General features: G+C 39.9%; 1 protein-coding gene across 1 annotated transcript; it reads left to right on the top strand.

Annotated features, from left to right (window-relative positions):
• LOC110086538 (cytochrome P450 4B1-like) lies at positions 1-25971 on the top strand. Its single transcript, XM_020807497.3, has 12 exons — positions 1-238; positions 2568-2709; positions 3432-3476; positions 4202-4329; positions 5939-6069; positions 11166-11317; positions 16055-16155; positions 16898-17088; positions 20012-20145; positions 21032-21096; positions 21836-21918; positions 25600-25971. Exons 1-12 carry the CDS (start codon positions 29-31, stop codon positions 25820-25822), a joined length of 1605 nt encoding a protein of 534 aa, XP_020663156.3. The 5' UTR covers positions 1-28; the 3' UTR covers positions 25823-25971.
• Positions 25972-26566: the final 595 nt, after the last annotated feature.

Here is a 26566-nt window from a genome sequence, read left to right on the forward strand (position 1 = left end):
CTGAAATCAGAAACAAGCACACAAGAAAATGATTGAGATGGGGAATCAAATAAATACCTCATGGTGGTCCTGTCTACCTGGAAGCATCTCTCAGCTTTTCCGTCTGACTGTTGGCTTGATCCTTACCTGTGTGGTTCTGATGATTATCCACCTATTTCAGAGAAGGCAAAAACTACTCAATGCGTTCAGAGATTTCCCAGGTCCCCCTGCTCATTGGCTCTATGGCCATATCTACAAGGTAAGGCTATGTCTTTCCTGACAAAAGTCTAACATGCTTGTTTGCTTGTTCTCTCTTTCAGTGTCTCTCTTGCAAACATTTTCTCTCCTTAGGATTTTACTTGGTTTCCCAAGACTCCAATCTGTTGCTCTCCATGGTTGATCACTTTTCTTTCATTTAGAAACCTTGAAATGCAGAAGGCTAGAATGCTCAAAAGCAAAACATACACCCTAACCTTTTTTGCCCTGTGTTGCTAGAGTTAGTGGCCATAAAGATGCCTAACATAGACATCATTTTTCTTTAGCTGTAGGGAGGAAAGCCTTGCCTGCTGGGTGGGGGATCTGGGAGTCGCAAGATCATATATTCTTTTATGCTGTCCCCCTGTCTTGATGAATCGGGGTTGAGGGGGCCTGTACAACCAAAAGATGTGTTGTGTTTAGGTTATGTTAGGTGTTTGGGTGCATGTCTACTATCAGTAAGTGCCACCTGTGCTGCTTGTCATTGACTGGGGGCATTCTTGGTATCCATAGGTTCTGCTTCTATATACTGTAATGAACTATGTGTTTCAACCTGTTCAGGAACTATACAGAAAGGGTGGTACAATTAGTATTTTATGAGCAATGTTTGCATTTTGATCTCTTGCTTGTTAAATAGCTTCAAACATAGGACATTATAGTCAGGAGAGAGTGAAGGGGTACACCTCATCCAAAGGGACGGGGATCACAAAATACACTCCAGTGTCATTCACCATTCCAAAGGAGATTTGAAGACAGTAATCAACCTGAAAATGTTTATTCAAAACTATTTACATCTCCTCTCTGCCACTTTAGTCTCTGTAGCAAAATTACTCCACTGAGTCCTTTCTAGAGGGTATGTAGGGTTACCTCCACCAAAAGCTGCTCCCACACGATCCAACAAAACAGTCAAGTTTTATGAACCATTGGCTTTCTCTCCCAGATGTCCTTAGGGGGACAATGTTTAAATGATCCCTCATGACACAAATAGTGTAGCTGAGTCAAGATTTGTTCTACCTCTATATCAGGGTCCTTCCTCTTGCTCCTAGATGTACTCTTTGGCTGGGTCTCTGACTTGTTGGGTTCTTTTGAGTCATTCTGGAAGCAGCAAGGAAGTTTGGAGACTACTGAAAGGACTAAACAGCAATTCAAACAAAAGGATACCATGTGCAAAGATAACATCCCTCCGGATAGTGCTCTTGAGGACCTGAGCACATTCAGTTATACCTAAGGGCTTGGTTATAGAAACACAGAAGCCCTCTACACTAATATTCAATACAAGGACAATCAGGAATGCCATTCAGTAGATCACAGGTGGGAATATAGCTGTGTGAAAACAGCCTTTCTACATAGTTCAATTCTGGGATGTGGGGGTGATGTTGGAAGGAGGAGGTGTGCACACCAAAAAGTATGGAGAAATGCTGCTACATGCCCTTCTATTTCTAGGGGAGTTTGAAAAATAAACCCCTCAGAAAATTTCTGAGAAAATGGTCTTTATTAAGACATTTCAGCTGAATTCTTGTCATTCCTCAGCACTTTCCCTAGATCTTCCTAAATGTTACATTTTTGAAACATAACACTGTAGGTACTTAGAAAATACCTTCCCTAAAAGCACTGTAGCAGACAGGAGGATGTTTGGTGTTCATGTCCAAGAAAAAGATAAAGCCATTTTTTTTAAATTAAGCATCCTTCAGTCTTGAGAGACTATGGTTACGTGCTCTGTATGTAGGACTTGGAACAGCATATAGTGTTGTTGAGGAGGCCAATTCGAGAGTGACAATCTCTTCCACACTGAAGACAAATACAATCTGTCCACTGTCCAGCTCCCTGATTTCGCTGGGTTTGGGACTGCCTCTTTGCCTTGGCCTGATGGACAAGTGTCTCTTCAAAATGGGAGAGGCCATGATGCACCGCCTGCCTTCAGGCTGAACGCTGAGATGTCAAGGTTTCCCATCTGTTGAGTCCATTCCTAAGGCCTTCAGATCCCACTTGCAGATATCCTTGTATCACGGCTGTGGTATCCCTCTGGGGCAATATCCCTGCACTAATTCTCCATACAGGAGATCAGTACTGTCCCTGTAACTGGTCTCTCAATTTCACATAAGTTTTATTTCTTCCCTCACAATGGCATTTCCTGACTAAACCTATTCAGGAAATCTTTAAGAAATAGAATTAAAAATCTTTCAAAAAGCTTGAAGAAATCACCAAATCTACCCATATTCATTGTACTTTCAGTTGGAACATCCAAGCCCATACTACAAAAAAGTAGTTGTCTTAATACATGATATTTTAAGCCCATGATTGTGACTATATTGTTCTGTATACTCACAATGCAGTGGGAAAATGGAGGAGAACTACGAAGCGTGGCAAAATGGACTGAAACATTTCCAAGATGTTTTCCTTTGTGGTTTGGAAGATTTGTAGGTGGCTTGCTCATCAACCACCCTGAATATGCCAGAGAAGTCCTCAGCAGAGGGGGTAAGCATTTTGCTTCCTATGCTTGATTGATCCCAGGAAAGTCTATACTCAGATTCTAAACATTTCAAATAGCATCCCTCTCCACAGCATTGGAGCACCATAGCTTTATTCATGAGGGGAGACTCATAGACCTGAAAAAAACTGAAGATTTCCTTTAAACTTGGAAAATAGGTCAGTATCTGGTAAGCCAATCCAGACTCTGTAGCATTCCCAATGAATTCACTGGCATGGTGGTAGGATCAGATATCTCTCTGATCCCACTCTCTGTCAGTCTTCATGCCTAACCTACATGCTTGCCCAGCAAGCTCAGTAACTTGGTACAGACAAATCTTCAGGCCAGAGTCTGATCCCTTCATGACTGAGAGAACATCAAAAAGAGGTCTCTTTATTATGAATGCTCCAAATGGCAACTCTAGCATCTATAATGGATTGGTCTCCATATCCACACTATCAGCAACTAGGAAAATACTTCCAATGCCACCAAACCCCCAGCAAACCTTTGTGCAATAAATTGTTCTGTGGTTGCTACAATGCAGGTAAGGAGCAATCAGCAAAAGACATCCAGTGAGTGAGCTACCCCAGTGGGCGTCGTGTGCATCTGCTCTAGGGAACATGAGCTTTTAGGAGAATTTAAGTAAAAAGTAAACCTGGGGTTGTCTTTTTATCATTGTCACTTCTTCCTACACTGAAACCATGTTTATTTCTTCTTTTCTTTTACACAGATCCTAAACATACCTTAACACATAAATTCTTCCTTCCGTTCATTGGTATGTGTTTTTCATTGCTTGTTTTAAGTAACATCTGTAGAATGGTATGATACTTGCAGCCTCAATTATAATTCTGGAATTAATGTGTTTTATTGGTCAATTTAATCTCTTAATTTTTGCTGGTGGTTTAATTTATAATCTGGTGAGTATCAATGTCATACGTTGATGTTAGCTGCACTGGGCTTTTTGTGAGGCAGAGTGGCATACAAATAAATTATTATTGACTTTTCCAGTGAATTTTGCCTAGCACCACAATAGCTTCCTTTTTTAAAAAACAAAAATCATTACACCACAGTAACTTCGTTCTTTTTTTAACATTAACAACAGGAAACAAAGGCCTATAAAGGCTATGCACATTCTGAGGTAGATAGTGGTCCAAATAAGCTAAATTTAGGTATCTGTAGGTGTTTCTTTGTGGGCTGAAGCACACTGAATTCTGCCTGGAGAACATTTAAAGCTAGAGTACCTTACCCCAGAAAAATAGAAAAAAAATTACATACACTGCAGCATATAGACACATTTACTCAGTGAATTTGAAAAGCTATTTCAAAGTTCGGCATGTTTTTGACCAGTTGTAACAGACACATAAGATTCCAACATGATTTATGGCTACCAAGGACCAAATGTCTATCTATGTATATCTAAAACTTTCTGTCTCTGCTCAAAAAATGGGCCTAACCCATTGTTTCTCACAGCCTCTGTTTCCCATTTCCCCCTCTTCACAGGAAAAGGGTTAATACTTCTGGATGGGACAAAGTGGCAACAGCACCGGAAGCTCCTCACCCCAGGATTTCATAATGAGATTCTCAAGCCTTATGTAACTCTAATAGCTGAATCAGTTAAAGTAATGCTGGTAGGAAATGTCACTTCTGGTATTCTTGGACTTCATTGAGGAGAGTGGCACATTTTTATTGCGTGTGTTAGGTTCTTCCAGGCCACTGCTGTAGTGGAGTCAGAGTTTGTTGGGTCAAAGACCCAGGACCTTTGAGCAGCAGGAAATGTGATGCCACCCACTCCATTCCCTCTGAGCTTAGCTGCGATCCTCACAGAAGCTGGGAGAGAAATGGATTTTTCCAGGAATGGTATGCAGTTGTTGCAAGTATCCCTATTGGAATGCAAAATAATTGTGGGTGCTTTGCTCTTGAATGGGCAGTGAAGAGCCCTTTAACCGTACAAAAGATTGGATCCTCATTTAATAATATGGATCCCGCTGGCTCCATTTTTCAACTCTTCTTTGCAGGGCCCTGGCACCTCCCAAGTTACTATTATGTCACAGACAGACCACACCTACTTCCATTGTTTACTGCACACAGAATATGTAGCTTACTAGGTTTTCCATCCAGATTTATATTTTAAAAAAATCCATATCTCTTCTCCTTAAGAAAGCTGCTTACCTTTCCAAAACCTTTAACAAATCTTGAAGAAACATGTAACAAATCCACTTCTTGGCTCTAGCTTTGTTTGTTTCTTTTTATACTGAGTGCTAATTGAAAACATGTTACCAGGAACTCTTCACCAGGAATATCAACTTCAGATGGAAAATGTCATAGAGCTAAATTCTGTCCGTTTATCAAATCAGATACTCCATCAGGAAGAGCCCTTAGTCTGAGTTGTTAGGTTTTTGTTTTGTAAGGTAAATTTCTGAGAGATAGTCATCTGGAAGAGAGCAGGTTGCATAATTAATATCTTGAAATGTGACGAGATTTGGCTAATAATCATGAGAGATCCAGAATGTGAATGCTCATGAATACCCCCTTCCTGCCCATTGCATGATGAGCAAGATTGGTTTTTTTTCCTTGGGTGGACTGATATTTTGGGCAATCTTGGTACTCCTTTATACTTAAGTCCCAGGGCAATCCCCCCCCCCATAACCCTCCTTAAAGGTAACCAATCTGGGAAGGGAGTGATGGTTTAACTGTAGCCTGCACATTACTCCATAGACCCAATGCCCATACACCCATGTCAAAAAAAGGACAATGGTAGCAGTTACTGCCACCAGTGTCAGATTTACCCAATCTGTAGAATCCTAGACCATCACGGTAGCTCCTGCAACTATTGGGTTTCCTTGCATGCCATTTCCTTGGCGTCAACTTATCAAGGGACTAGGCACAATGACTGATTTGACTGGCTGATGTAGCTTCAGGGGTTAATTTCTTGGCCAAAAATTCTTCTGACAGTGATGCCTTCTAGAGTCCTCTGTGAGCTGCATTTATAGAGCTGCAGAGACATTTATAGGGAAGGATAAAGAGATTGATGGAGAGCCTCAGTCATCCCTCTGGCCTCCATCCACCAAGAGCAATCAGACATTTTTACTCTTGACTGTACATATCTGACTAAGGCTCTCATAAATTAAGAGCCCCTGAACTCAATGAGATTTATTAAAACATGATCTGATTATCCAAAGCTGATAATTCAAACTAGATGATCTGCAATTTTACATTTCTGCCTTTACATCATTAAAGGATAAATGGGAAAAAGGGGTCTCAGAAGATCCAGAAGCATCAGTGGAAATATATAAGGATGTTTGCCTGATGACGCTTGACAGCAACATGAAATGTGCCTTCAGTTTCCACAGCAACTGCCAGATGGACAGGTTGGTAAAGACTATTGTCGTGTTCCAGTGAGATAACTTTTTAAATGTTTTTTTGATAAGTTGAAGTAGCACAGTATATTCAAAACAACCCTTAGTTTTGTTTATATTTCTCTTCTCTGGTGACCCATTATTATGACTCATGAGCTAAGTTTGATGTGCTTATGGCCAGAATCTGATCTCTTGTATTCTTCCTAAAATAGATTCCTGATGTTATAGTATAACAATCCTTGGGAATTCAGAGTGTGAAGTGTACAAGTTTCATTGTCTTAGAGCTCACACCAGCAAGAACATGTGCAACTTATGACACCAATTACCAGGAGCAGGATCAAGCTTACAGGAAGCATTGGATTTCACCTAAGGTTCCCTTCTTTTCTGACGTGTTAGAATTCTACAAGTCTCTTCCATTGTCCAACAGAATGCTACCACTTCACTAGTGTAAATCCATAATGACAGTAATCATCACAAGATGCTATCCTTATACTCGCTGCTTGAACTGCAACCATTTTCCTTCTCATATGGGAGCAAAACAGGGAATTGCCCAGGGCTGTTTGTTGTTTCTCTACATCATCCTCATGTGAGGTAGGTTAAACAGATCCACTTCCATTTGACAATAGCAAAAGAAACCATTTGTTCTGTTTCCAGGACAAGAAAAAGAACAGAAAGCCAGGAAGGGAAACAATCAACAATGACTCTCTATGACGTATTATATACCATGAAGTCATATCTGACTTACAGTGAACCTAATCAGGCTTTCAAGGTACAAAAGTTATTTAAGAAGTGGTTCTACCTGTACCACTCCCAGTGAGTTTCCATGCCTGGTTAGGGATTCAAACCCAAACCTTCTGAGTCCTAGTTCAGCAATCTATGCACTTTCTTTTCCTTCTTTATTTGTATCAGAGTATTGCACAATTTAAAATTATGGACTTACATACAATGTTATGATAAATAGACTATTTTTGGCAAGAAACAGCCTGCTTCAATAGCATTATCTTGGCCATTTGCTAGATCTACTTTTCTATATGTGTTGGGGCATAAATTGCATGCACAAATGCATTGATTGAATTTCGCCACAGTCACAGAAATCTGGCCTGTATCCAAGTCGCTGCATTTTACTTCATCTGTTTTTGACTTTCCTACTTTTCCTTGAAGTCTATAAAATGACTTTCCTGCTTTTCCTTGAAGTCTATAAAATGACTTCCAGATGGTTGAGTTAGAATCTCATCCTGGTGGGAGACAGTTTTCAGCATCCATCCATTTGGCAAGGTGCATTATTTTTGTTCTCCATAGGTTTAGCCTAGACTCTTCTAGTTTGATATTTAGAGTTTGAGATGTGTGCAGAAAAAATTTCCTCAATTTCAGGCATTGCCAAGCACAGTATTTGGATAATCCAGGTGTTCTTGAACTGCAACTCCCAGAAGCCTTCACTACTATCTCTTCTGGGCAGGGTTTCTGGGAGTTGCAGTCCAAGTACATCTGGATTACCCAAGATTGGGAACCACTGGTCTAGCGAGTTGGTATCACATAAAGATGACACCCTTGTTTTCTGAAAACCAAATGTCAGGGATTCCATGGAGGTCATAACTGTGTTGGAAATGACATTTTGCACAATTGAAAACTTAGTTGTGACTTACTTCACAACTAGGGTATAATCTTCTGTGTTATGAGCACTCTGCCAAAGGGACAAAAACACTTGCATGATCACCATTCAGCACATTTCCCCCCAACTCTTCAGACCACAGAGCTCCATCTGTGTGATATCAATGTTTTCTACTTTTTGCAATTGTAGGGTACATATATCTCACAAACAATACAAAGAAGTTGCACGCACTCTGAAATTACAATAAAAAAGCCTTTAATCAGCAGCAATTTGCCCTTGCTAATGACATCAGCAAACTAATGGACCACAGCAAACTATGGCAAGTTCTTAAAGAAATGGGAGTGCCTGACCACCTTATCTGTCTCCTGAGAAACCTATATGTGGGACAGGAAGCAACAGTTAGAACTGGTCATGGAACAACTGATTGGTTCAAAATTGGGAAAGGAGTACGACAAGGCTGTATATTGTCCCCCAGCTTATTTAACTTATATGCAGAATACATCATGCGGAAGGCTGGACTGGAAGAAACCCAAGCCGGAATTAAGATTGCCGGAAGAAATATCAACAACCTCCGATATGCAGATGATACCACTCTGATGGCAGAAAGTGAGGAGGAATTAAAGAACCTTGTAATGAGAGTGAAAGAGGAGAGTGCAAAAAACGGTCTGAAACTCAACATCAAAAAAACTAAGATCATGGCCACTGGTCCCATCACCTCCTGGGAAATAGAAGGGGAAGACATGGAGGCAGTGACAGATTTTATTTTCCTGGGCTCCATGATCACTGCAGATGGAGACAGCAGCCACGAAATTAAAAGACACCTTCTTCTTGGGAGGAAAGCGATGACAAATCTTGACAGCATCTTGAAAAGCAGAGACATCACATTGCCAACAAAAGACCGAATAGTCAAAGCTATGGTTTTTCCTGTTGTGATGTATGGAAGTGAGAGCTGGACCATAAAGAAAGCAGACCGCCGAAGAACTGATGCCTTTGAATCGTGGTGCTGGAGGAGGCTCTTGAGAATTCCCTGGATTGCAAGGAGAACAAACCTATCAGTTCTAAAGGAAATCAACCCTGAGTGCTCACTGGAAGGACAGATCCTGAAGCTGAGGCTCCAGTACTTTAGCCATCTCATGAGAAGAAAAGAGTCCTTGGAAAAAACCTTGATGTTAGGAAGGTGTGATGGCAAGAGGAGAAGGGGACGACCAAGGATGAGATGGCTGGACAGTGTCTGCGAAGCAACCAACATGAATTTGACACAACTCCGGGAGGCAGTGGAAGATAGGAGGGCCTGGCGTGCTCTGGTCCATGGGGTCACGAAGAGTCGGACACGACTAAACGACTAAACACACACAATGACATCATTCCTGCTACCCAGCTAGACCCTACACAACAGGATTTTGGCTATTATGACTGTATGGTGGTTTTATTGAGAAAAATAACAATAACTAAAAGCATATCACATAGCACATGTTCATAATCCTGAACGTATGATTTGTTGCATGTTTTGCCTTTGTTCTTTAAAGTTGGTGGTTTTTAAAATACAATAAAAATCTTTTAAAAATAAACATGATTGGAATTTTTTTAAGCAATTTACATCTTCATCAATGAAATATCATAAATCATGGTGGCAAACTGCTATGAATTAATGAGGTGCCAATCACAGTCTTCCTGCTACCTGTCCATCATGTGACTGTGCCCACCATTTGGAATGCACCCAGTGTCTTATTAATTTGTGGCAATTTGTCATTGTGATTCATGCAGCTTCACTTGTTGTATGTCATCAGTTGCCTCTGACGTATGGTGGCACTATGAACTGATGACCTCCAAAGGGTTCTGTTGTGCAGAGCCCTGCTCAGCTCTTGCCTACTCAAGGCCATGGTTTTCTTTATTGAGTCAATCCATTTATTGTATTTGCGAAGGCTTTCACAGCTGGGATCTAATTATTGTTGTGGGTTTTTCGGGCTTCTTGGTTGTGTTCTGAAAGTGGTTCTTCCTAACGTTTCACCAGTCTCTGTGGCCGGCATCTTCAGAGGACAGCAAACTGAGCACAGTTTGCTGTCCTCTGAAGATGCCGGCCACAGAGACTGGCGAAACGTTAGGAAGAACCACTTTCAGAACACGGCCAAGAAGCCCGAAAAACCCACAACAACCAATCCATTTATTACTTGTTCTTCCATTTTCCCTCCTACCCTCCACTTTTCTCAGCACTATTGTCTCTTGATGTGCCCAGAGTGTGACAGTGGGAGAATTCAGTCTTCTAGGGAGAATTCAGTCTTGATTTGATCTAGCCCCCATTTAATTATCTTTCTGGCCATCTACACTATCTATAAAATACTTCTCCAACACTACATTTCAAGTAAATCTCTTTTTTTCCTTGTTGGCTTTCTTCACGGTCCAACTTTCACATCTGTGTATAGTAATGTGGAATATCATAAGTAGGTGATGCTGACCTTGAATTCCAGTGACACATCCTTACACTTGAAGATCTTTTCAAATTTCTTTATAGCTGCCCTTCTAAATTTCAGTTTTTTCCTAATTTCCTAGCTGAAGTCTCCTTTTGGACTGATGACTGAGCGAGAGCATAGGAAATCTTTAAAAATTTCAGCATTTTGCATTGTTGTTGTTTATTCAGACTGCTTATTTCTTCTGTTGTTATGATTTTTATTGTCTTAATGTTCAACTGCTTTTGCACATTCTTCTTGTTGCACACCATTTCTTTTAGAACAACCCACTGATTTTCTTAACCCTCACAGTCACACTAATATAAAGTAATACAATATGCTTGTAACATAAAGCATAGTCTGGTCTTCTTTGGAAATTGTTCAGTACATTTCATTACCCAGTACGTACATGTAAAATGATATCCAGTGCCTCTTCCTTTTCTGAATCCAGCTCAAATACTAGGCACTTTTGATTTAATATATGGCAGAAGTCTTTGCTGCAACACCTTAAGCATCAACATTACTTGTATGGGAAATTAATGCAACAGTTTAAGTTATCACACTCTTTGGTGTCTCCTTTCCTGGAAATTAAAATGTATATTGAACATTTCCAGCTTATGTACCATTGTTCAGTTTTCTGCTTTTGTTGACATGTTGTTTGGATTTCCCCCTTGATTTTGTCTACACAAACATAAATCTCTAACAGGATTCTGACCAAAATACATAAATATACTTAAATAAAATATTTTTTAAAATAGAATTTAGTAAAATAAAAATAAGCAAATAAGTGTGATGTAGTGGATTAGTTGAAGAACTGGAACTCAGGATATTTATTCAAATTCCTGTTCAGCAACGGAAACTTATTAGGGGAATGGAAATTATAAAATCATTCCTTAAATTATCTCACATACCTTGAAAACTCTACTAAGATTGCTGTGAGTTGGAAACAGCTTGACAGCACATCACACAAACACACACACACACACACACCCAAACACATAAAAAAGAGAGTTAATCTTCCTAAGAATTAACTACTTGTTCTTTTTTTCTCAAAGGGATAATCCCTATGCTAAAGCTATATTTGACATCACCTACCTGATTACTGAGAGAATGAAGATACCTCTTTACCAAAGCAATCTTATTTACTGGTTTACCTCTCAGGGGCATCAGTTCCGCAAAGCCTGTAGAGTATCTCACTGCCACACAGGTATGTTCCTCTGGCCTTCTCACACTAGCTCAATATCTTTGCTTAAAGAGGTCAACTGGCTGTTCATTGTGCATTTGTGAAAGCCTATTTGTTTGATACATAGAATGACAGTTTATGAGAGCTAATGATACTTCATGGGGACCTGCATATACTTGTGGCGAGATAGCTGGCTGCTGTGATGGGAGGTTTGGCCTGTCTTGCTCAGTTGCTTCCACCAGAAAACATGTGGTCAGGGAAATGTGCTGCAGAAAAGACTTCGCTGTAAAATTCATTAGTAAAAAATGGTGCTTACATTCTCACTGTTCTCTCCATCAGGAAGGCAGGATACTTCAGAAAGCCTCTCCTCCTCCTCCTCCTCCTCCTCCCAACATAGGAAGGAATCACATTGACTGCTTATCCTTCCAAGTCTTTCTGGAGGAGTTATATAGATAGATTGATTGAGGATTACAAGCTTCAACTTATTTATTTATTTATTTATTTATTTATTTATTTATTTATTTATTTATTTATTTATTTATTTATTTATTTATTTATTTATTTATACATACCCCACTCATCTGGCCTATAAGACCACTCTAGGCGGCTATTGGCATTCACTGTTCCCTCCCCCCTTCCTTCCTTCCTTCCTTCCTTCCTTCCTTCCTTCCTTCCTTCCTTCCTTCCTTCCTTCCTTCCTTCCTTCCTTCCTTCCTTCCTTCCTTCCTTCCTTCCTTCCAGGCAGTAGCATTCATTCATTGAACTCCAGCTCTCAAAGTTCTCCTGGCAGAATTCTGGGCATTCAAGCCCATGGATTCACACCTACATGTCACTTGTTGACCCACCTTGGAGGCTGCATGGTGGTCCTTGCTTCTTGTTGCTGCTGTACAAAAAAGGAAGGCACCATGGCACTTTCTGGAAATCGTAGTCTTCTTCCCCAAGGCTCTTTGGAGGCTGCCTCCTGAAGAACTACAAAACCCAGGAAGCACTGTGGGAATTTCCTTTTTTGTACATTGCCAACAGAAAGTGGTGCTTGAGTTGTGCAGCCCCCGTGGTAGACCCTGGTTCAGGTAGGTGAAGTGTAGGCATCTGTTGGTTACTGTAGATGTGAGTCTGTGGGCTAGAATTCCCAGAAATAGAGTCCAAAATACAAATGGCCCATTTCTAAAACCAGATAGGTCTACATAGATAACTGGCATAGATACCTGCTGCATATGATTTTGAAATTTCTTAGTCACTCCCAAGGATGTAAATCCCAAATTAGCTTGCCCTTGTATGTAAGAACAAGAAGCGTAAAACATTTTCTCCTCATTTAGCAGACTATGAGATTTTCTTGATTGTTCTCCGTTAGACATGGGCATAAAGCCTGATGAACCACTTTGCACAAAGCGCCTCACGGGGCACCACAGGTCTCATGCGGTCCATCTCCCACCCCACCTGCTGGCTGGCCCACTCACCATTCTTTGCACACTATTAGGGTCCTTCTTCTCTGGCAGCACTCCAATCTGCGCAAGAGCTTGGCCAGCCTATCCCCACCTTTAACCATAAACTACAAGAGTGTTGTATGGACTTTTAAAAGATGATAGGCCTGATACCTTTTTTGTATCTTTTTCTTCAATCAGTCCTGTGCTTGCTGTGCATGAACGCTTAGCTTCAAAAGAGCAAAATTTTAGAAGTTAAAAAAGAGAGAATAGTGTTTCCTCAACAGGTTGCCTTGAATGGGAATGAGAAATGTAGTGAAAAGCCTTCACAGCCTTCATAGTCACTCCCTTTGGAGGTCTCTCCCTTAGTACCCACTTCAAGAGGAAATGGACAGGCTGGTTTACTCAGTGGCAAGCCCATCACCACCTGTCTCTTCATCCAAGAAAGGGAAAAGAAACCCCTTTCATGCCAAAATGGGGGTTCCCATTGTGGGATGTTTCTTTTTCTCCCTGGAAAAAGGAGAGTGAATTGTCAGATCCTTGAGAGAATGCTTGACTTCCCCGGGAGTCCTACAGAGATTCATAGACCTCCTAGGTAAAGATCAGAAGCCTGTGGTTCATCACAACTGACAATTAACCCAGTAAAGAGTTAATTCTAGAATGAAATCAGGTATACATTTCAAAATTCATTCAGGTATCTAATTATACAGCTTTTCCCTCTTGCAATAATTCCAGGCAATTCCAGCTCATTACATTTCTTCAAGCCTTCCTATCTACATAGCTTCTAAGTTTCATAATATAAAATTACTTCAGAGTTGTCATAACATTCAAACATCTTACAATTGTCAGAAAAACTGTAGGCACAAATCTTTAAATCCCAAAGTCATACAGTTGCATAAAACTGTAGGCACATAATTTACAAATATATGTAAATTTAGCTTAGCCTTTGGGAAATACTTAATTTTTATTTATTTATTTATTTATTTATTTATTTATTTACTTACTTACTTACTTACTTACTTACTTACTTACTTACTTACTTACTTACCTACTTACTTACCTACTTACCTACTTACTTACCTACTTACTTAACTTACCTACTTACTTACTTACTTACTTACTTACTTACTTACTTACTTACTTACTTACTTACTTACTTACTTGCTTACTTACTTACTCAGCTTTTACCCTGCCCATCTAGATTCTAAATGAATCTACTCTAGGGGGCTTACAGTCCGAACAACATAAAACCAAGAATTAAAATAAACAATATCAAAACAAAAAAGGAATTGAGCAAAGTTAAGATGATAAAACACAAGAAACTATGTGGTGGAAGGGAGGGAAGAACCTGCTTGAAGAACCAAGTCTTCCACTTGTTCTTGAAAACTCCCAGTGAGGGTGCCAGGTGAATCTCAAGGAGGCAAAATGTTCCAGAGATGAGGGGCCACCGCCAAGAAGACCCGGTTTCTAGTTCTCTCCTTAAGTCAGGAAATACAGGATCAAGAATACAATAAAAAATCAGATATAATTTTTTAAGTTAGATTTTTTAAGATATACTTTATAGTCTATGAATTTTTAAATATACTTTAATTTTTTTAAAAATATACTTTATAGTCTACAAAGGCAGAGAATACATCTCTATAACGTTTCTTTCAAAACCATCAGCTTCGTATGCTTTGAAAGCACTAAAAGCTTCCTTGCAAATACATGAAGAAATATCCATATTCAAAAAATGAGAAAATATAAAAAGGCAAATATTACTGAGCCTCTAAGCGGGCTAGCACACACAAAATCAATACAAAATATTCTCACCCAGTCTGCCCAGATTACAGCCTATGTAATGTTTATTATTGCTATCTCTTCTGCTGCTCTAATGGCATTAGTGTGTAATTTATTCCCCATATTTATACTCTGTGTTTTCACTAAAACCCAAACAATTTTCCTCTCTTATCTTGCTGAGTAAGCAAACAACTCTGGAACGTATTAGTTGTCTGAGTGGAGTGATAAGTATATTATAATAATATGCAGAGCTGGAAGGAGCTCAATATATCATCAATGCCAGATCCTGTCAAGGAGGCATAGCACGAAATTGAACTCCAAGCCTCTGGCTCTGCAGCCAGATGCTTAAGTAATGGAGCCAGTGTTAGCTGTCAAGTCTACTAGCTCACAGCTAGGGTAGCCAGCTTCCTGTAGTTGATTTTAATGCCTGTAGATGGTGGTACAGAATCGCATATCAATTCTATGTTTTCAAGTTCCAATATTGTTCTCAGTGGCCAAATGTTAATTATATTCATATTTCTGTTTATAAACTGAAATGCAAAACAAGCAGGCAGTTGTGAAGACCTGTTATGATTTCAGTGACCTCATTCTTTTTTTCCCCTTTTTTATATATTTATTTAGGAACAGGAATAAAGGGTACAAAAAGAAAGAGGGGATAGAGAAGGAAAAATGGTTTTGGGGGATAGGAGAGCATAAAGTATAACATCATCCAATCAATTCATATTACTAATACATATCAACTTTTTGCTTTTTCACAGTTTAATTACCCTCCTGCTTTTATCTTATCATTTAATTTTAATTTTATTCTATGTTGTTCCAACATTGTCTGGTAGCTGCTGCCATTTATACAATACATCCCATCGTTCAGTTTCTTTTTGAATTGAACAGTCTTTCAGCCCATCTGACAGAATATCCATTTTTTTTTCACTTCCCATATTTTCACCATAAGATTGTCTGGTTTCAGTATCTCTGCCTCCTTAAGATTTTTGTCATAATGCTTTTTAATTTTGGAAGCTGCATGGGTCACTGGATAACTCTCTACTGCATTCATATTACCTGGTGTCATGTCTAATACAGACAATTCTAAAGTTTGTACAACTTCATTTAAGTTTTGTTTGGCATCTACTGTCCCCTCTTTCGTCCCTTTCATCAAATCTTCTATTTTGCTAAGACCTGCATTCACTCGCTGAAACCCTGTTAATATTAGCCTTTGTATATTAATCTGCCATTCCTGATTTCAGTGACCTCATTCTGACAGGGCTGTTCATTGTTTTGGAATACTTATAGCAAACATTTTTTTCATTTTACAAGTTTACTGGGAACTGCGTACCAGATGCCAATGGTTCTTTCTGTCCTCCATTACTGTCCGTTATCTATATCTGTATCTAGTAGGATTGTGACAGATCCATCAGTATATTTCAAATGAAAGTACCTGTTCCATTCCCTGTACCTGTCAAACTAACAAAAAATATGATTTCCATTAGGAAATTACATTTTATTCATCCATAGCGAAGAACATGTATTTTATAGTCTTTACTCCTTTCTTGCATCTCTAATCCAGACAGAGTAATAAGAGAGCGACAGAAGTCATTGAAGGATAACAATGAAAGCATCCTAAAGAAGAAGCACTTGGACTTTCTAGACATTCTTCTGTTGGCAAAGGTTAGTGTTGTGGGCATTTGAAAGAAATGGTAGACCTGTGCATATACGTACATGCGGGTATAAGAGACTTTCTTTTGGAGGCCACGTATTAGCAGTGTCTATAGAGATTTTGGCTGCAGAGCATGTGTTTTATATGTGGTTTTGGTGCTTCATCTGGTAACAGTCTCTTGAGTCTAAAATGAACATTTTCTTGACTTCAAATGCAAGTGGAAATAACAAAGCAATGCAAACTCTAGAGATGAGAAATAGGAGAAGTGAAGTACAAGAACAGTAGTCTGAGGGAACGACTACTATAATGAGAAAGATATAGCCTGGAGGAAAGTTTGACATCGTTCTTTCTTAATAATCTTGGGAGACTTCCATTGTCTCCTCCACAGATAAAGTCAGGAAGTGCCCAATCCCTCCCTTCTCCATCATGACCTTCTACTTGTGTACTGATATGCCTGCAGTACAAATGTTTCTGCTTGCATGTAGATTTTACATGCAAGAAAGAACTCCAGTTTTCTAGGGTTCTTTCCTGTTCATGGGGTCTATATGCAAGCAAGATTATTTTCGTTGGACACTCATTGCTTTCCACATATAGAAGAGGGGAAAGTGAGGAAAAGTGAGTGCATCTGTGAGGGTGATGACTCAGTTCTCCTGTTCTCATGTTTTCCAGCGTGCCTCCCTCTGTAATTACATCTGGCTGTTTGTTGACAGTTTTTGCTTTTGCATCAAACTGACAGCTTTCTTACACTGCTAGGATGAAAAGGGACGTCCATTGCCTCATGAGGACATACGTGCAGAGGCTGATACTTTCCTGGCTGCAGGCCATGATACTTCAACTAGTGCAATCTCTTGGCTCTTCTACTGCATGGCCCAAAATCCAGAACACCAGCAGAAGTGCAGGGAAGAGATTAAAGCCCTCCTTGAAGACCAAGACACTATTAAATGGTGAGACTTAATTTTTAAATTTCCACTTTTACTTTTGTCTTTTGTTGAAGACGGGGATATGCACCTATATTTTGTGGGTTACCATATACCTCATCTAAGAGCATCTGTGAAAAAGAAAGTGGTGTTGATGTGCAAGGCCTATGCCATGTTTTCCTCCCGAACTGGTTCTAAAACAACAGAATTCATCAGGAAAAAGCTAAAATGTTATTTATTATCATCAGTTTAAATGGTTGGCAGGCTTCCAGTCCACTAACAAATTCAGAACCTATCAGGCAAAATCCAAAGGGGAAAAAAAAAAAGACAAAAACATGTAGTACCTTAAAGGCTATTATATTTTAATGTCAGATTTTGTGGCTCACATCCACTTCTTCAGACATATGGAATAAAATGAAATACAGATTTCAAAAGTAAAACATTCAAACCATTGGCTTTAAGAATCTTGGGTGAGTGGCTACATCTCACGTGCAGTAATTTATGGCCTATGTTTGGTATTTTCTATTGTAAGCAATCACATAGGAGACAAAAAGCATATAACCAGCCAAGAGCAAAACAGAGGGGGGAAGCAGGGTTCGTGGTATTGTGAAGACCAGCTGTGAGCAATAACAAGAATAAAGGGTATCGGTAAAAAACCTAAGGGTAGGGAAAAGCGGGTGTGGGGGATATATAAATAAAGTAAAGGAAGAAAGAAGAGAAACCATGTTTGCTAGTATAGAGAACATTAACAGCTTTTACTTTTGAGTCTTTTAATGAAAGATGCCATAGATTGTCAAAGGAAGCCAATCTTTAAGTCCTGAAGACCAATCATGAAGTGTAGCAAGCTAATTTGCCTGTTCTGGGAGCTGAGAGAGGTTCCCACTGTGACATACACAATTAGGACTTAACGGTTTTATAATCATGGCCTATCTATAATTCTGTTTCTGTGGCAGTTTTATTTCCAATCTTGCACACTGTCTGTGGTTTGTCTGAGTGGGAGAGACTTTTCTGGGCTGAAGTGATTGTCTACTTACCCAGCACTAACCATTTGTACCTTCCAGCCTTTGATTTCAAAGAGAGCCCTGCTGAGTGACAATTTCCTTTTTTTAAGTTGTTGTGTTTTTTTTTTCTGTTGATCTGTTTGCAACTGTAACAAAAGAAATGTTTTTATTCTTTCTCTTACAAATACCACAGAATGAATTACTGAGACCCTAAGTGCCAGTTAATGAGAAAGGGATGGATTCTGGGGAACTTGTAACTATCCTCCTCTGTAGATCTCTGTACTTCTACTATGAAACAAAAAGAATTTGGGTTGTTGTAGGTTTTTCGGGCTGTTTGGCTGTGTTCTGAAAGTTTTCTTCCTAACTTTTCATCAGTCTCTGTGGCCGGCAGCTTCAGAGGACAGGAGTTAGAAATCAGTCTGTGTTCTGGTGTAGTGTGTGGGATAGTTGAGTATTTTTAGCTGTGGGATCAGCTTTTTGTCCTTTTCAGGAAATTATGGTGATTATGGTGATCGGGGTGTTTTTGGTTATTGGTGCATTGTTGTGATAAGGGGGGAGATGGTCTGTCACAGTGATTGATGAGTGTCGTTAGCTAGTCTTTTTTGTGCATTGATCACCAGTCCTTGTGGCTGGGTAGAGTTTGTTGACCTTTTTTTTTGCAGGCTGCATTTTTCAGTGCTGGGAGCCAGGCTTTATTGAGTTTTAAACTTTCTTCTTTTTTGTTGAAGCTCTGATGGTGTTTGTGGATTTCAATGGCTTCCCTGTGTAGTCTAACATAATGATTGTTGGTGTTGTCTAGTATTTCTGTATTTTGAAATAAGATTTCATTGCCAGCTTGTTTCAGGGCATGTTCAGCTAATAATTTTACCAGAAATTCAAAACTCTGTAATAGTTTCTGCCTGAAAGCCAGACTCAATAAAATATGAGAATTCCATCAACATTATATCCCATTGTTGCTAGGTTTTCTGCTTTTGATTTAAAAGAAATATAGTCATGTGACGTGCATCTTGTCATTCAGAATGAGGCAATGAATGAGGCACCAATGAAGTCTGAATTTTTAATTATTATTTTTAGAGGAGATATTCACATGTTTGTTGTTATCGGATGCCCTCAAGTCACCTCTGACTCGTGGTGTCCTTTAAATAACAGATCTCCAAAATGTCCTGTCCTCAACAGCCTTTGGAGACTCAAGTCTCCTTCTTTTAGAAAATCAATCTATTTATATTTGATCTTCCTCTTTTCCTGCTGCCTTCAGTTTTTACCAGTATTATTGTCTTTTCCACTGAATCTTGCCTTTTCATGATGTGCCGAAAGTAGGACAGCTTCAGTTTTGCCATATTTGCTTGCAGAGATAGTTCAGGCTTGATTTGATTTAGGACCCACTTGTTCATCTTTCTAGCAATCCAGAATATCCACAAAACTCTCCTCCAATACCACATTTCAAACAAATCAATGTTTCGCCTGTCAGTTTTCTTTACTGTTGCGCTTTCACACCCATAGACAGTGATTGGAAATACTTGGTCTCCAGTGATACATCTTCACACTTGATTGTCTTTTCTGATTCCTGCATTACTGCCCTTCTGAGTCTCAGTTTTCTTCTGATTTCTTTACTGTAGTCTCCATTTGGATTGATGATTGAATAAAGGTATACAAAATCTATTTCAATTTCTTTGTTGTAAATGCTTAAGCTGTGTAGTTCTTCTCTAGTCTTGATTTTGTCTTCTTAATGCTCAGTCCTGCTTTGGCACTTTCTTCTTTCACCTCAGCTAAAATCAGGAAACCCTGAATCAGGCAGCTCAGAAGGCCTCCTTGTTGAACATGAATTATTTCTCCTCAGGATTGCCAGGATTATTTCTTCTCAGGAGTGACCATTTTGGAAGACACTGAACAAAATCAGTTCATGACTATTCTGAAGTGAATTTTTCTGATGTTTTTCTGTTTCTTTACAGGGATCACTTGAGGAAAATGACATACACCACCATGTGCATTAAGGAGACACTTCGAATTTACCCTCCCATAAGTGTAATGCTTCGATTACTGAAGGAACCTCTGACATTTCATGATGGCAGAACTCTCCCAGAAGGTTACAGCTTTCTCTTTCTTCTTTAATCACATTCAGTCTTAGATATAATTGGGAGATATACAGAGGTCCTGCTTCATGTGGAGGAGAGGCTTATAGCACTGCTGAACCGTGTTAGTTCAACACTTTCCCCAAATGAGATGTGGAAATTGTAACGGGAAGATGACACAATTTGTGTGTGTGCGTGCATGCATGCATGTTGCAGAGTTTGTTCCTTTATACAGACTTGCAAGAACCACCAATTTGGTGATTCATATTGGTTTGTCCTTTGGATGAACAGTTGTTCACTGGTTCTCAGCCCCACATCCTCTGCTGGGCGCCAACTCAGAGGCAGTACCTTGGCTTCCCTGCCCTTTCCTCTGGGTGTTACCTTAGAATGGGCCCCTGCTGGAGGAAGTGGGGCTGGGAACTGCCAAAAACCTCTTCATCTGAAAGACAAACCAGTGGTACATGCCAATCTCCATTCATTTATATTCTTTTGCACTTGATTGAAAGGCAGTTTTTGAAGTATCCAGGTTTTCCCAGCCCAATTTGTTTTTACAAGCCAATCCAGAATTCTGAAGTGCATCCAGAATCTACTGGATCTACTATGTCAGCTTCATATGCTCCAGATAGTAGCTCCTTTTACTATCCGGACGGGGCAGTTCTAGACCAGCCTTTTAGTTCTCTGAATATTTTCCACAAATACCTGCATAGAAAGCTTATCGTAGTAGTTCATTTTCAGTACTACGAAGGGATGAGCAACAGTGGCCTGACCATTTCTCCCCAAGAAAGAGTACAGCTGGTGTTTCAGTGTACAGCATCGCCAGCATCCATACTGAGATTATAGACTAAACATGCAGCAAATGTTATACATTGCTTTACAATGAATTGTTCTTCTTCCATTCAGACCTCCTGGTTGGAATAAGTATATATGGCATCCACAGAAACCCTGAAATATGGAACAATCCTGAGGTACCTAGTTTTATCCAGCTTTTTTTAATTAATGAAAAAGCAAAAAGCAAAGCAAAGCGTGTTGCTTATATACCGCCCCATAGTGCTTCAAGCGCCCTCTGGGCAATTTACAAGTTAATTATGCAGGCTACACATCCCCCCCCCCCCAGTAAGCTGGGTACTCATTTTACCTCAGAAGGATACAAGGCTGAGTCAGCCTTGAGCCACCTACCTGGGATTGAACCCCAGGCCATGAGCACAGTTTTGGCTGCAGTACAGTGGTTTAATCACTGAGCCACAAGGCTCTTCAGCAGTATTTAGTGGGAAGACTGAAAGAGGATTTCTCATCAACCTGTTCAGGGTCCTCTTCTAACAGAAAGGAAAGCACCTGAGCAAAATGTTGATTGAAAATAAACCTGAACATGACATATTTCTATTCCTGAAGTCAATTTTAAAACCCTTCCCTTAGCATTTTAATAAAGCAATGAAGGAAAGGTTACTCACATATGCTTGGAACACCTAGTTAGGCAGTTTGTAGGAAAGTGTCCAAAAATCCTGCATGTGTAGATAGCTGTTTCAATCCTCTCAGTAAATGCAGGGTTTGCATTTCAGGGTGCGGCTAAAAATACTTGAAAAGTACATTTTGACTGTGTACCAGAACTGATACATGTATCAATGGTTCACACATATCTGGCAGAGTGACCACAAAACCCATTGTTACCTCAGTTGAGAGACTTATATTTTGCATTTTCTCTTTCAGGCATTTGATCCCATGAGATTTTCCCCAGAGAATTCCCATTCACGGCATCCCTATGCTTTCTTGCCTTTTTCTGCTGGGTCAAGGTACTGATATTTAGTGGCTTATTACTGCACATCTAGTTTAGCTGAGAGTGTCCATCCCTCTTATTTGTTTATTTTCATGCAGCAAAGCAATTTTGCCATGAATTGGCAAGTTGTCCATACCAGGGGGCTCTTATGCATAGTGTGTTACTTCCTTAAATAGATGATGATGAGAAATTACCGGCAATTGTGGGGAGATCCTATTCAGATTTACTTCAGGCATCAAAAACAAAATGACTGACATATTTAAGGGTAACATTTTTTCAATGTGACCATTCATGAATTATAGTGTGCTTCTACAGACACATCATTTACTTAAGAGTAGCTCTCATTTTACCTAGGTTCAAGTCCCCTTAGATCATAATATGGCTTGAATCTTAGTAGGATTCATATTGTAGGCATTCGTTATTGGGCAAAAAATCAAAACTGATGGGTTCTGATGCTGTCCATGACGGATCAGAAAAGAGATCTTGGTGTGCTGGTGGACGACTTGATGAAAGTGTCAACCCAGAGTGTGGCAGCAGTGAAGAAGGCCAATTCCATGCGAGGTATCATTAAAAAGGGGATTGAACATAAAACAGCCAACATTATAATGCCATTGTACAAAATGCTGGTAAGGCCACACCTGGATTATTGCATACAGTTCTGGTTGCTGCACCTCAAAAAAAGACAGAGTGGAACTGGAAAAGGTGCAGAAGAGATTACTGAGCTGGGGCACCTCCCTTATGAAGAAAGGCTACAGCATTTGGTGTTCTTTAGTCTAGAGAAAAGGTGCCTGAGGGGAGACACGATTGAGACATATAAAATTATGCAGGGGATGGATAAAGTGGATAGAGGGAAGCTCTATCGCAATACCAGAACCGGGGGACATCCACTCAAATTGAGTGGCATTAAAACAGAACAAATTACAAATATCAAATTGAGTGCTGGGAGACTGAGAACAGACAAAAGAAAACATTTATTTACCCAGTGTGTTGTTAGTCTATCAAATTCCTTGCCACAGGATGTGGTGATGTCATCTGACCTAGATGCTTTTAAAAGGGGATTGGACAGATTCCTGGAGGAAAAGTCCATTCCAGGTTACAAGCCATGATGGGGATGTATAATCTCTAGGCTCAAAAGGATGGTACTTCAAAATGCCAGATGCAGAGGAGTGGTATCAGGAGACAGGTACAGTATCTAGTTGTCTCATGTGTTCCCAGAGGTATCTGGTATAGCCACTGTGAGGTACAGGAAGCTGGATTAGATGGGCCCTTGGCCTGATCCAGCAGGGCTTTTCTTATGTTCTTATGTTCATATTATACAGTATTCCAACAGTTCTAGAAAACAATGTGAAAGCTGCTCTGAAAGCAATAGGAAGAAATAAGTCACTAAGAATAGATGGAATACTGATAGAATTGTTCCAAACTACAATATCAAAATCCTAACATTAAATATGGAAAGTAAAACAATGACCCAGAGACTGGAAATTCCCAATATGCATCCTGAACTCTAAGGAAGGAGATACGAAGGAGTGCAGTAACTATATGACCATCACTTTAATTTCACAAACAAGCAAAGTTATGTTCCCTGTCTGGAAACAGACAGTGGAGTGAGAGACACCTGCTGTTCAAGTTTGATTCTGAAAAGGAAGAGGCATTTGAGATCATATTGGAAATATCCTCTGCTACTGGAGCACACCAAATAATTTTGGAAAAAATCAATGTCTGTGTTATAGAGCAGTGGTCCCCAATCTTGGGCCTCCAGAAGTTCTTGGACTTCAACTCCCAGAAATCCTGGCCAGCAGAGGTGGTGGTGAAGGCTTCTGGGAGTTGCGGTCCAAGAACATCTGGAGGCCCAAGGTTGGGGACCACTGTTATAGAGTACAGCAAAACCTTTGGCTGTGTAGATCATGAGAAATTATAGGTTGTTCTGAAAGAAATGGGTGTATCTCAGGACAAGTTTTTCCTGATGTGTAACTTGTATAGTGGACCAGAAGCTAACATTAGGACAGAATATGGAGATACATATCTAGGTATATCTGAGGGTCAAACTATGTTGAAGATAATCTGTCCTGAGCTGGGTTATAGCCATGTGGTGCATGAAAACCTTAATGTCTGAGAAATCAGACCTGCATACAAAGCCACGGTGAGCTCCAGATGACCAGTCACAGCACAGAGCAAGCTAATTTGCAAGATACAGAAAGTGGGAAAAGCCCCTGCCATGACAACCACACACTTTCTGTGGGGCACACTTTCTGAGTCTGACATTGCAAAAGGCTTTGGAATTTGAAGAAGCTTTTCAGAAGAAGCACAGCAGAGTCCCCATTCCCTTTTCATGTAAGAAAGAAATGAAGAGTGGCCAAACTCCTGCTTGATCCTAGGACATGGAAGAGCTACAGGCCAGAATTTTCACATCCATACATGCATTAATTCTTGTATGTAGGCCTCAGCTTCGTACACACATGCAGCAGTCTATGTAGGGGCACAGAAAGATACACCATGTTCTTCACTCCAGGTGCTAAGGCCAAATTGAAGGTAAATGTCAGCCTTAAGTTATACCATGGAAGCATTCATACTCCCAGCAACCTTTACCTGGCTTACTTTTCCTTTTTCCATTTTAGCATAACAGTAAACTTTCATTTCAAATTGTTTCCTCTGCATCCAATAAATTTTGCTGAGGGAATTTTCTTTCTGCAGGTAATAGTTTTTGTGGCAGCTTAAATTGTTCTCAGCTATTTTGGAATATACTGTTAGTAATCACTGTTGTCTTTATATTTTGCTGTGTTTATATTCAACACTTATTACAATGGTGCCTCACTAGACGATGATAATCCGTTCCACTGAAATCACTGTTTAGCGAAATCATCGTCTAGCGAAAAGCATTTCCCCATTGGAATGCATTGAAACCTGTTTAATGCGTTCCAATGGGAAAGAATTGCCATTGTCTAGCGAAGATCGGCCATAGGAAAGCCACTTTGCAAACCGCCGATCAGCTGTTTAAATAGCTGTCTTGCGAGGCTTAGGTCCTGAAAACACCCATTTTGGGAGCACGGAGGGAGCTGCCAAAATCGTTGTCTAGCGAAAATTGGTTTGCGAAACAGGGATGAAACATTGTCCAGTGAAATTCCCCCATAGGAATCACTGTTTTGCGAATCACTATAGCGATCACAAAAAGTCAATATCTAGCGAAAAAACTGTCATGCGGGGTAACTGTCTAGCGAGGCATGTTACTGGACAATTTATTGTGGCTTTTGATATGGCGAGACTCATTTTATATGTTGTGCTGGATAGTTTGCAACAGGGTGACTTACAGTTTTCTCAAGAAAACTGATGAACAGTTCAGGTTCTATAATCCCTCCTGCCAGGAGGAAGCGGTGTCTGTTGTTGTGGCAGAGCAGACACTTGTGAGCAGAGTGTAGGACGAGAGGGAAATCCAGAGGAAAAAGTTGGCAGTAACTCACATGCATGCACACATGAAGCTAGTTACCTTGCAAATGATTCACAGGAGGTTAAAGCATTCATTCAGCATGAAAATTGTTTTCTTTGCACTTGAAGTGGGAGAGCTGCAAAATGTGTTTACCCCCTTCTTTTCTTACACATTTTCTTTCTTTCTTCTTCTTTTTGTTTTTTGTTGAATGTTTTATTTTTATATCTTTCAAAATGTAATACTGTCTCACCCCCCTTTTTTTTTCCTTTTATCCAGGAACTGCATAGGGCAGCAGTTTGCCCTCACAGAAATGAAGGTGGCTCTTGCTTTGACTTTGCTCAAGTTTGAACTGAAACTAGACCCAGCAAAGCCAACAACTCCTGTGGTTCAAATTGTCACATCTCCTGAGAATGGGATGTACCTGAAGCTGAAGAAACTTCCTCCATACCTGCTCTCCTCTTGCAACAACCTGGAGGGAAATTACTTATGCGAGACATAGAACCCTTCCAAATGTAGAACTGTGTCTAAGGACCAAAGAAGGTTACGAAGGACGGATGGGTACAAGGGACAGAGAACAGAGCAGAAAATCAAGGAAGGGAGTGCAGATTGGGATGGGGGCATGGTACTGTCACCCAACCCCCACTTGTGAAAAGGAGCCTTAGGATATCCCGGCATAAAAGATATCTTCACTGTGGATTCAGGAAAGTATAAACCCTGCAAATAACATAACAGTGGAGAGAAGAAGAGTGAAACAATATGCTCCTTTTTATTTGTCTGGACAAGTACTTGGAAGTCAATGCAGCTGTGGTCTTCAGCCTGCTATTATGCAAGCTGTTCATATTGTTCAAGAGAATACTCTTAACAAAAAACAGATATTTTAAATGATAATGAGCATATAAAATAAAATAAAAACAGATCAGTCATCTACATGCATTATTTATTCAGCTGCTGGGCAACACTGTCTTCTGATAATTATTATGCATCAATTATTCCAAAGTAGAGATGAAGACGACTCACCATTTTGGTGAGTCGTTCTGCTTCATGATTCATCAAAGTTGATGAAGCATGAAGCTACCCCCCCATGAACCGATGAAGCATGAATTTATTCGTCGATTTGTGGGGGATTACTTTTTAAAAAAATCATATACCATCTATAGAACATGGTGCCGGGCATAGAAAGAGGGGGAAAGCCCAATCCAAGCCATCAACCAGCCCACTGCCTTTGCAAAGGATTGCTTTGATC

This window comes from Pogona vitticeps, chromosome 4 (assembly GCF_051106095.1).
Source record: "Pogona vitticeps strain Pit_001003342236 chromosome 4, PviZW2.1, whole genome shotgun sequence".
In the NCBI taxonomy this organism is placed as follows: domain Eukaryota; kingdom Metazoa; phylum Chordata; class Lepidosauria; order Squamata; family Agamidae; genus Pogona; species Pogona vitticeps.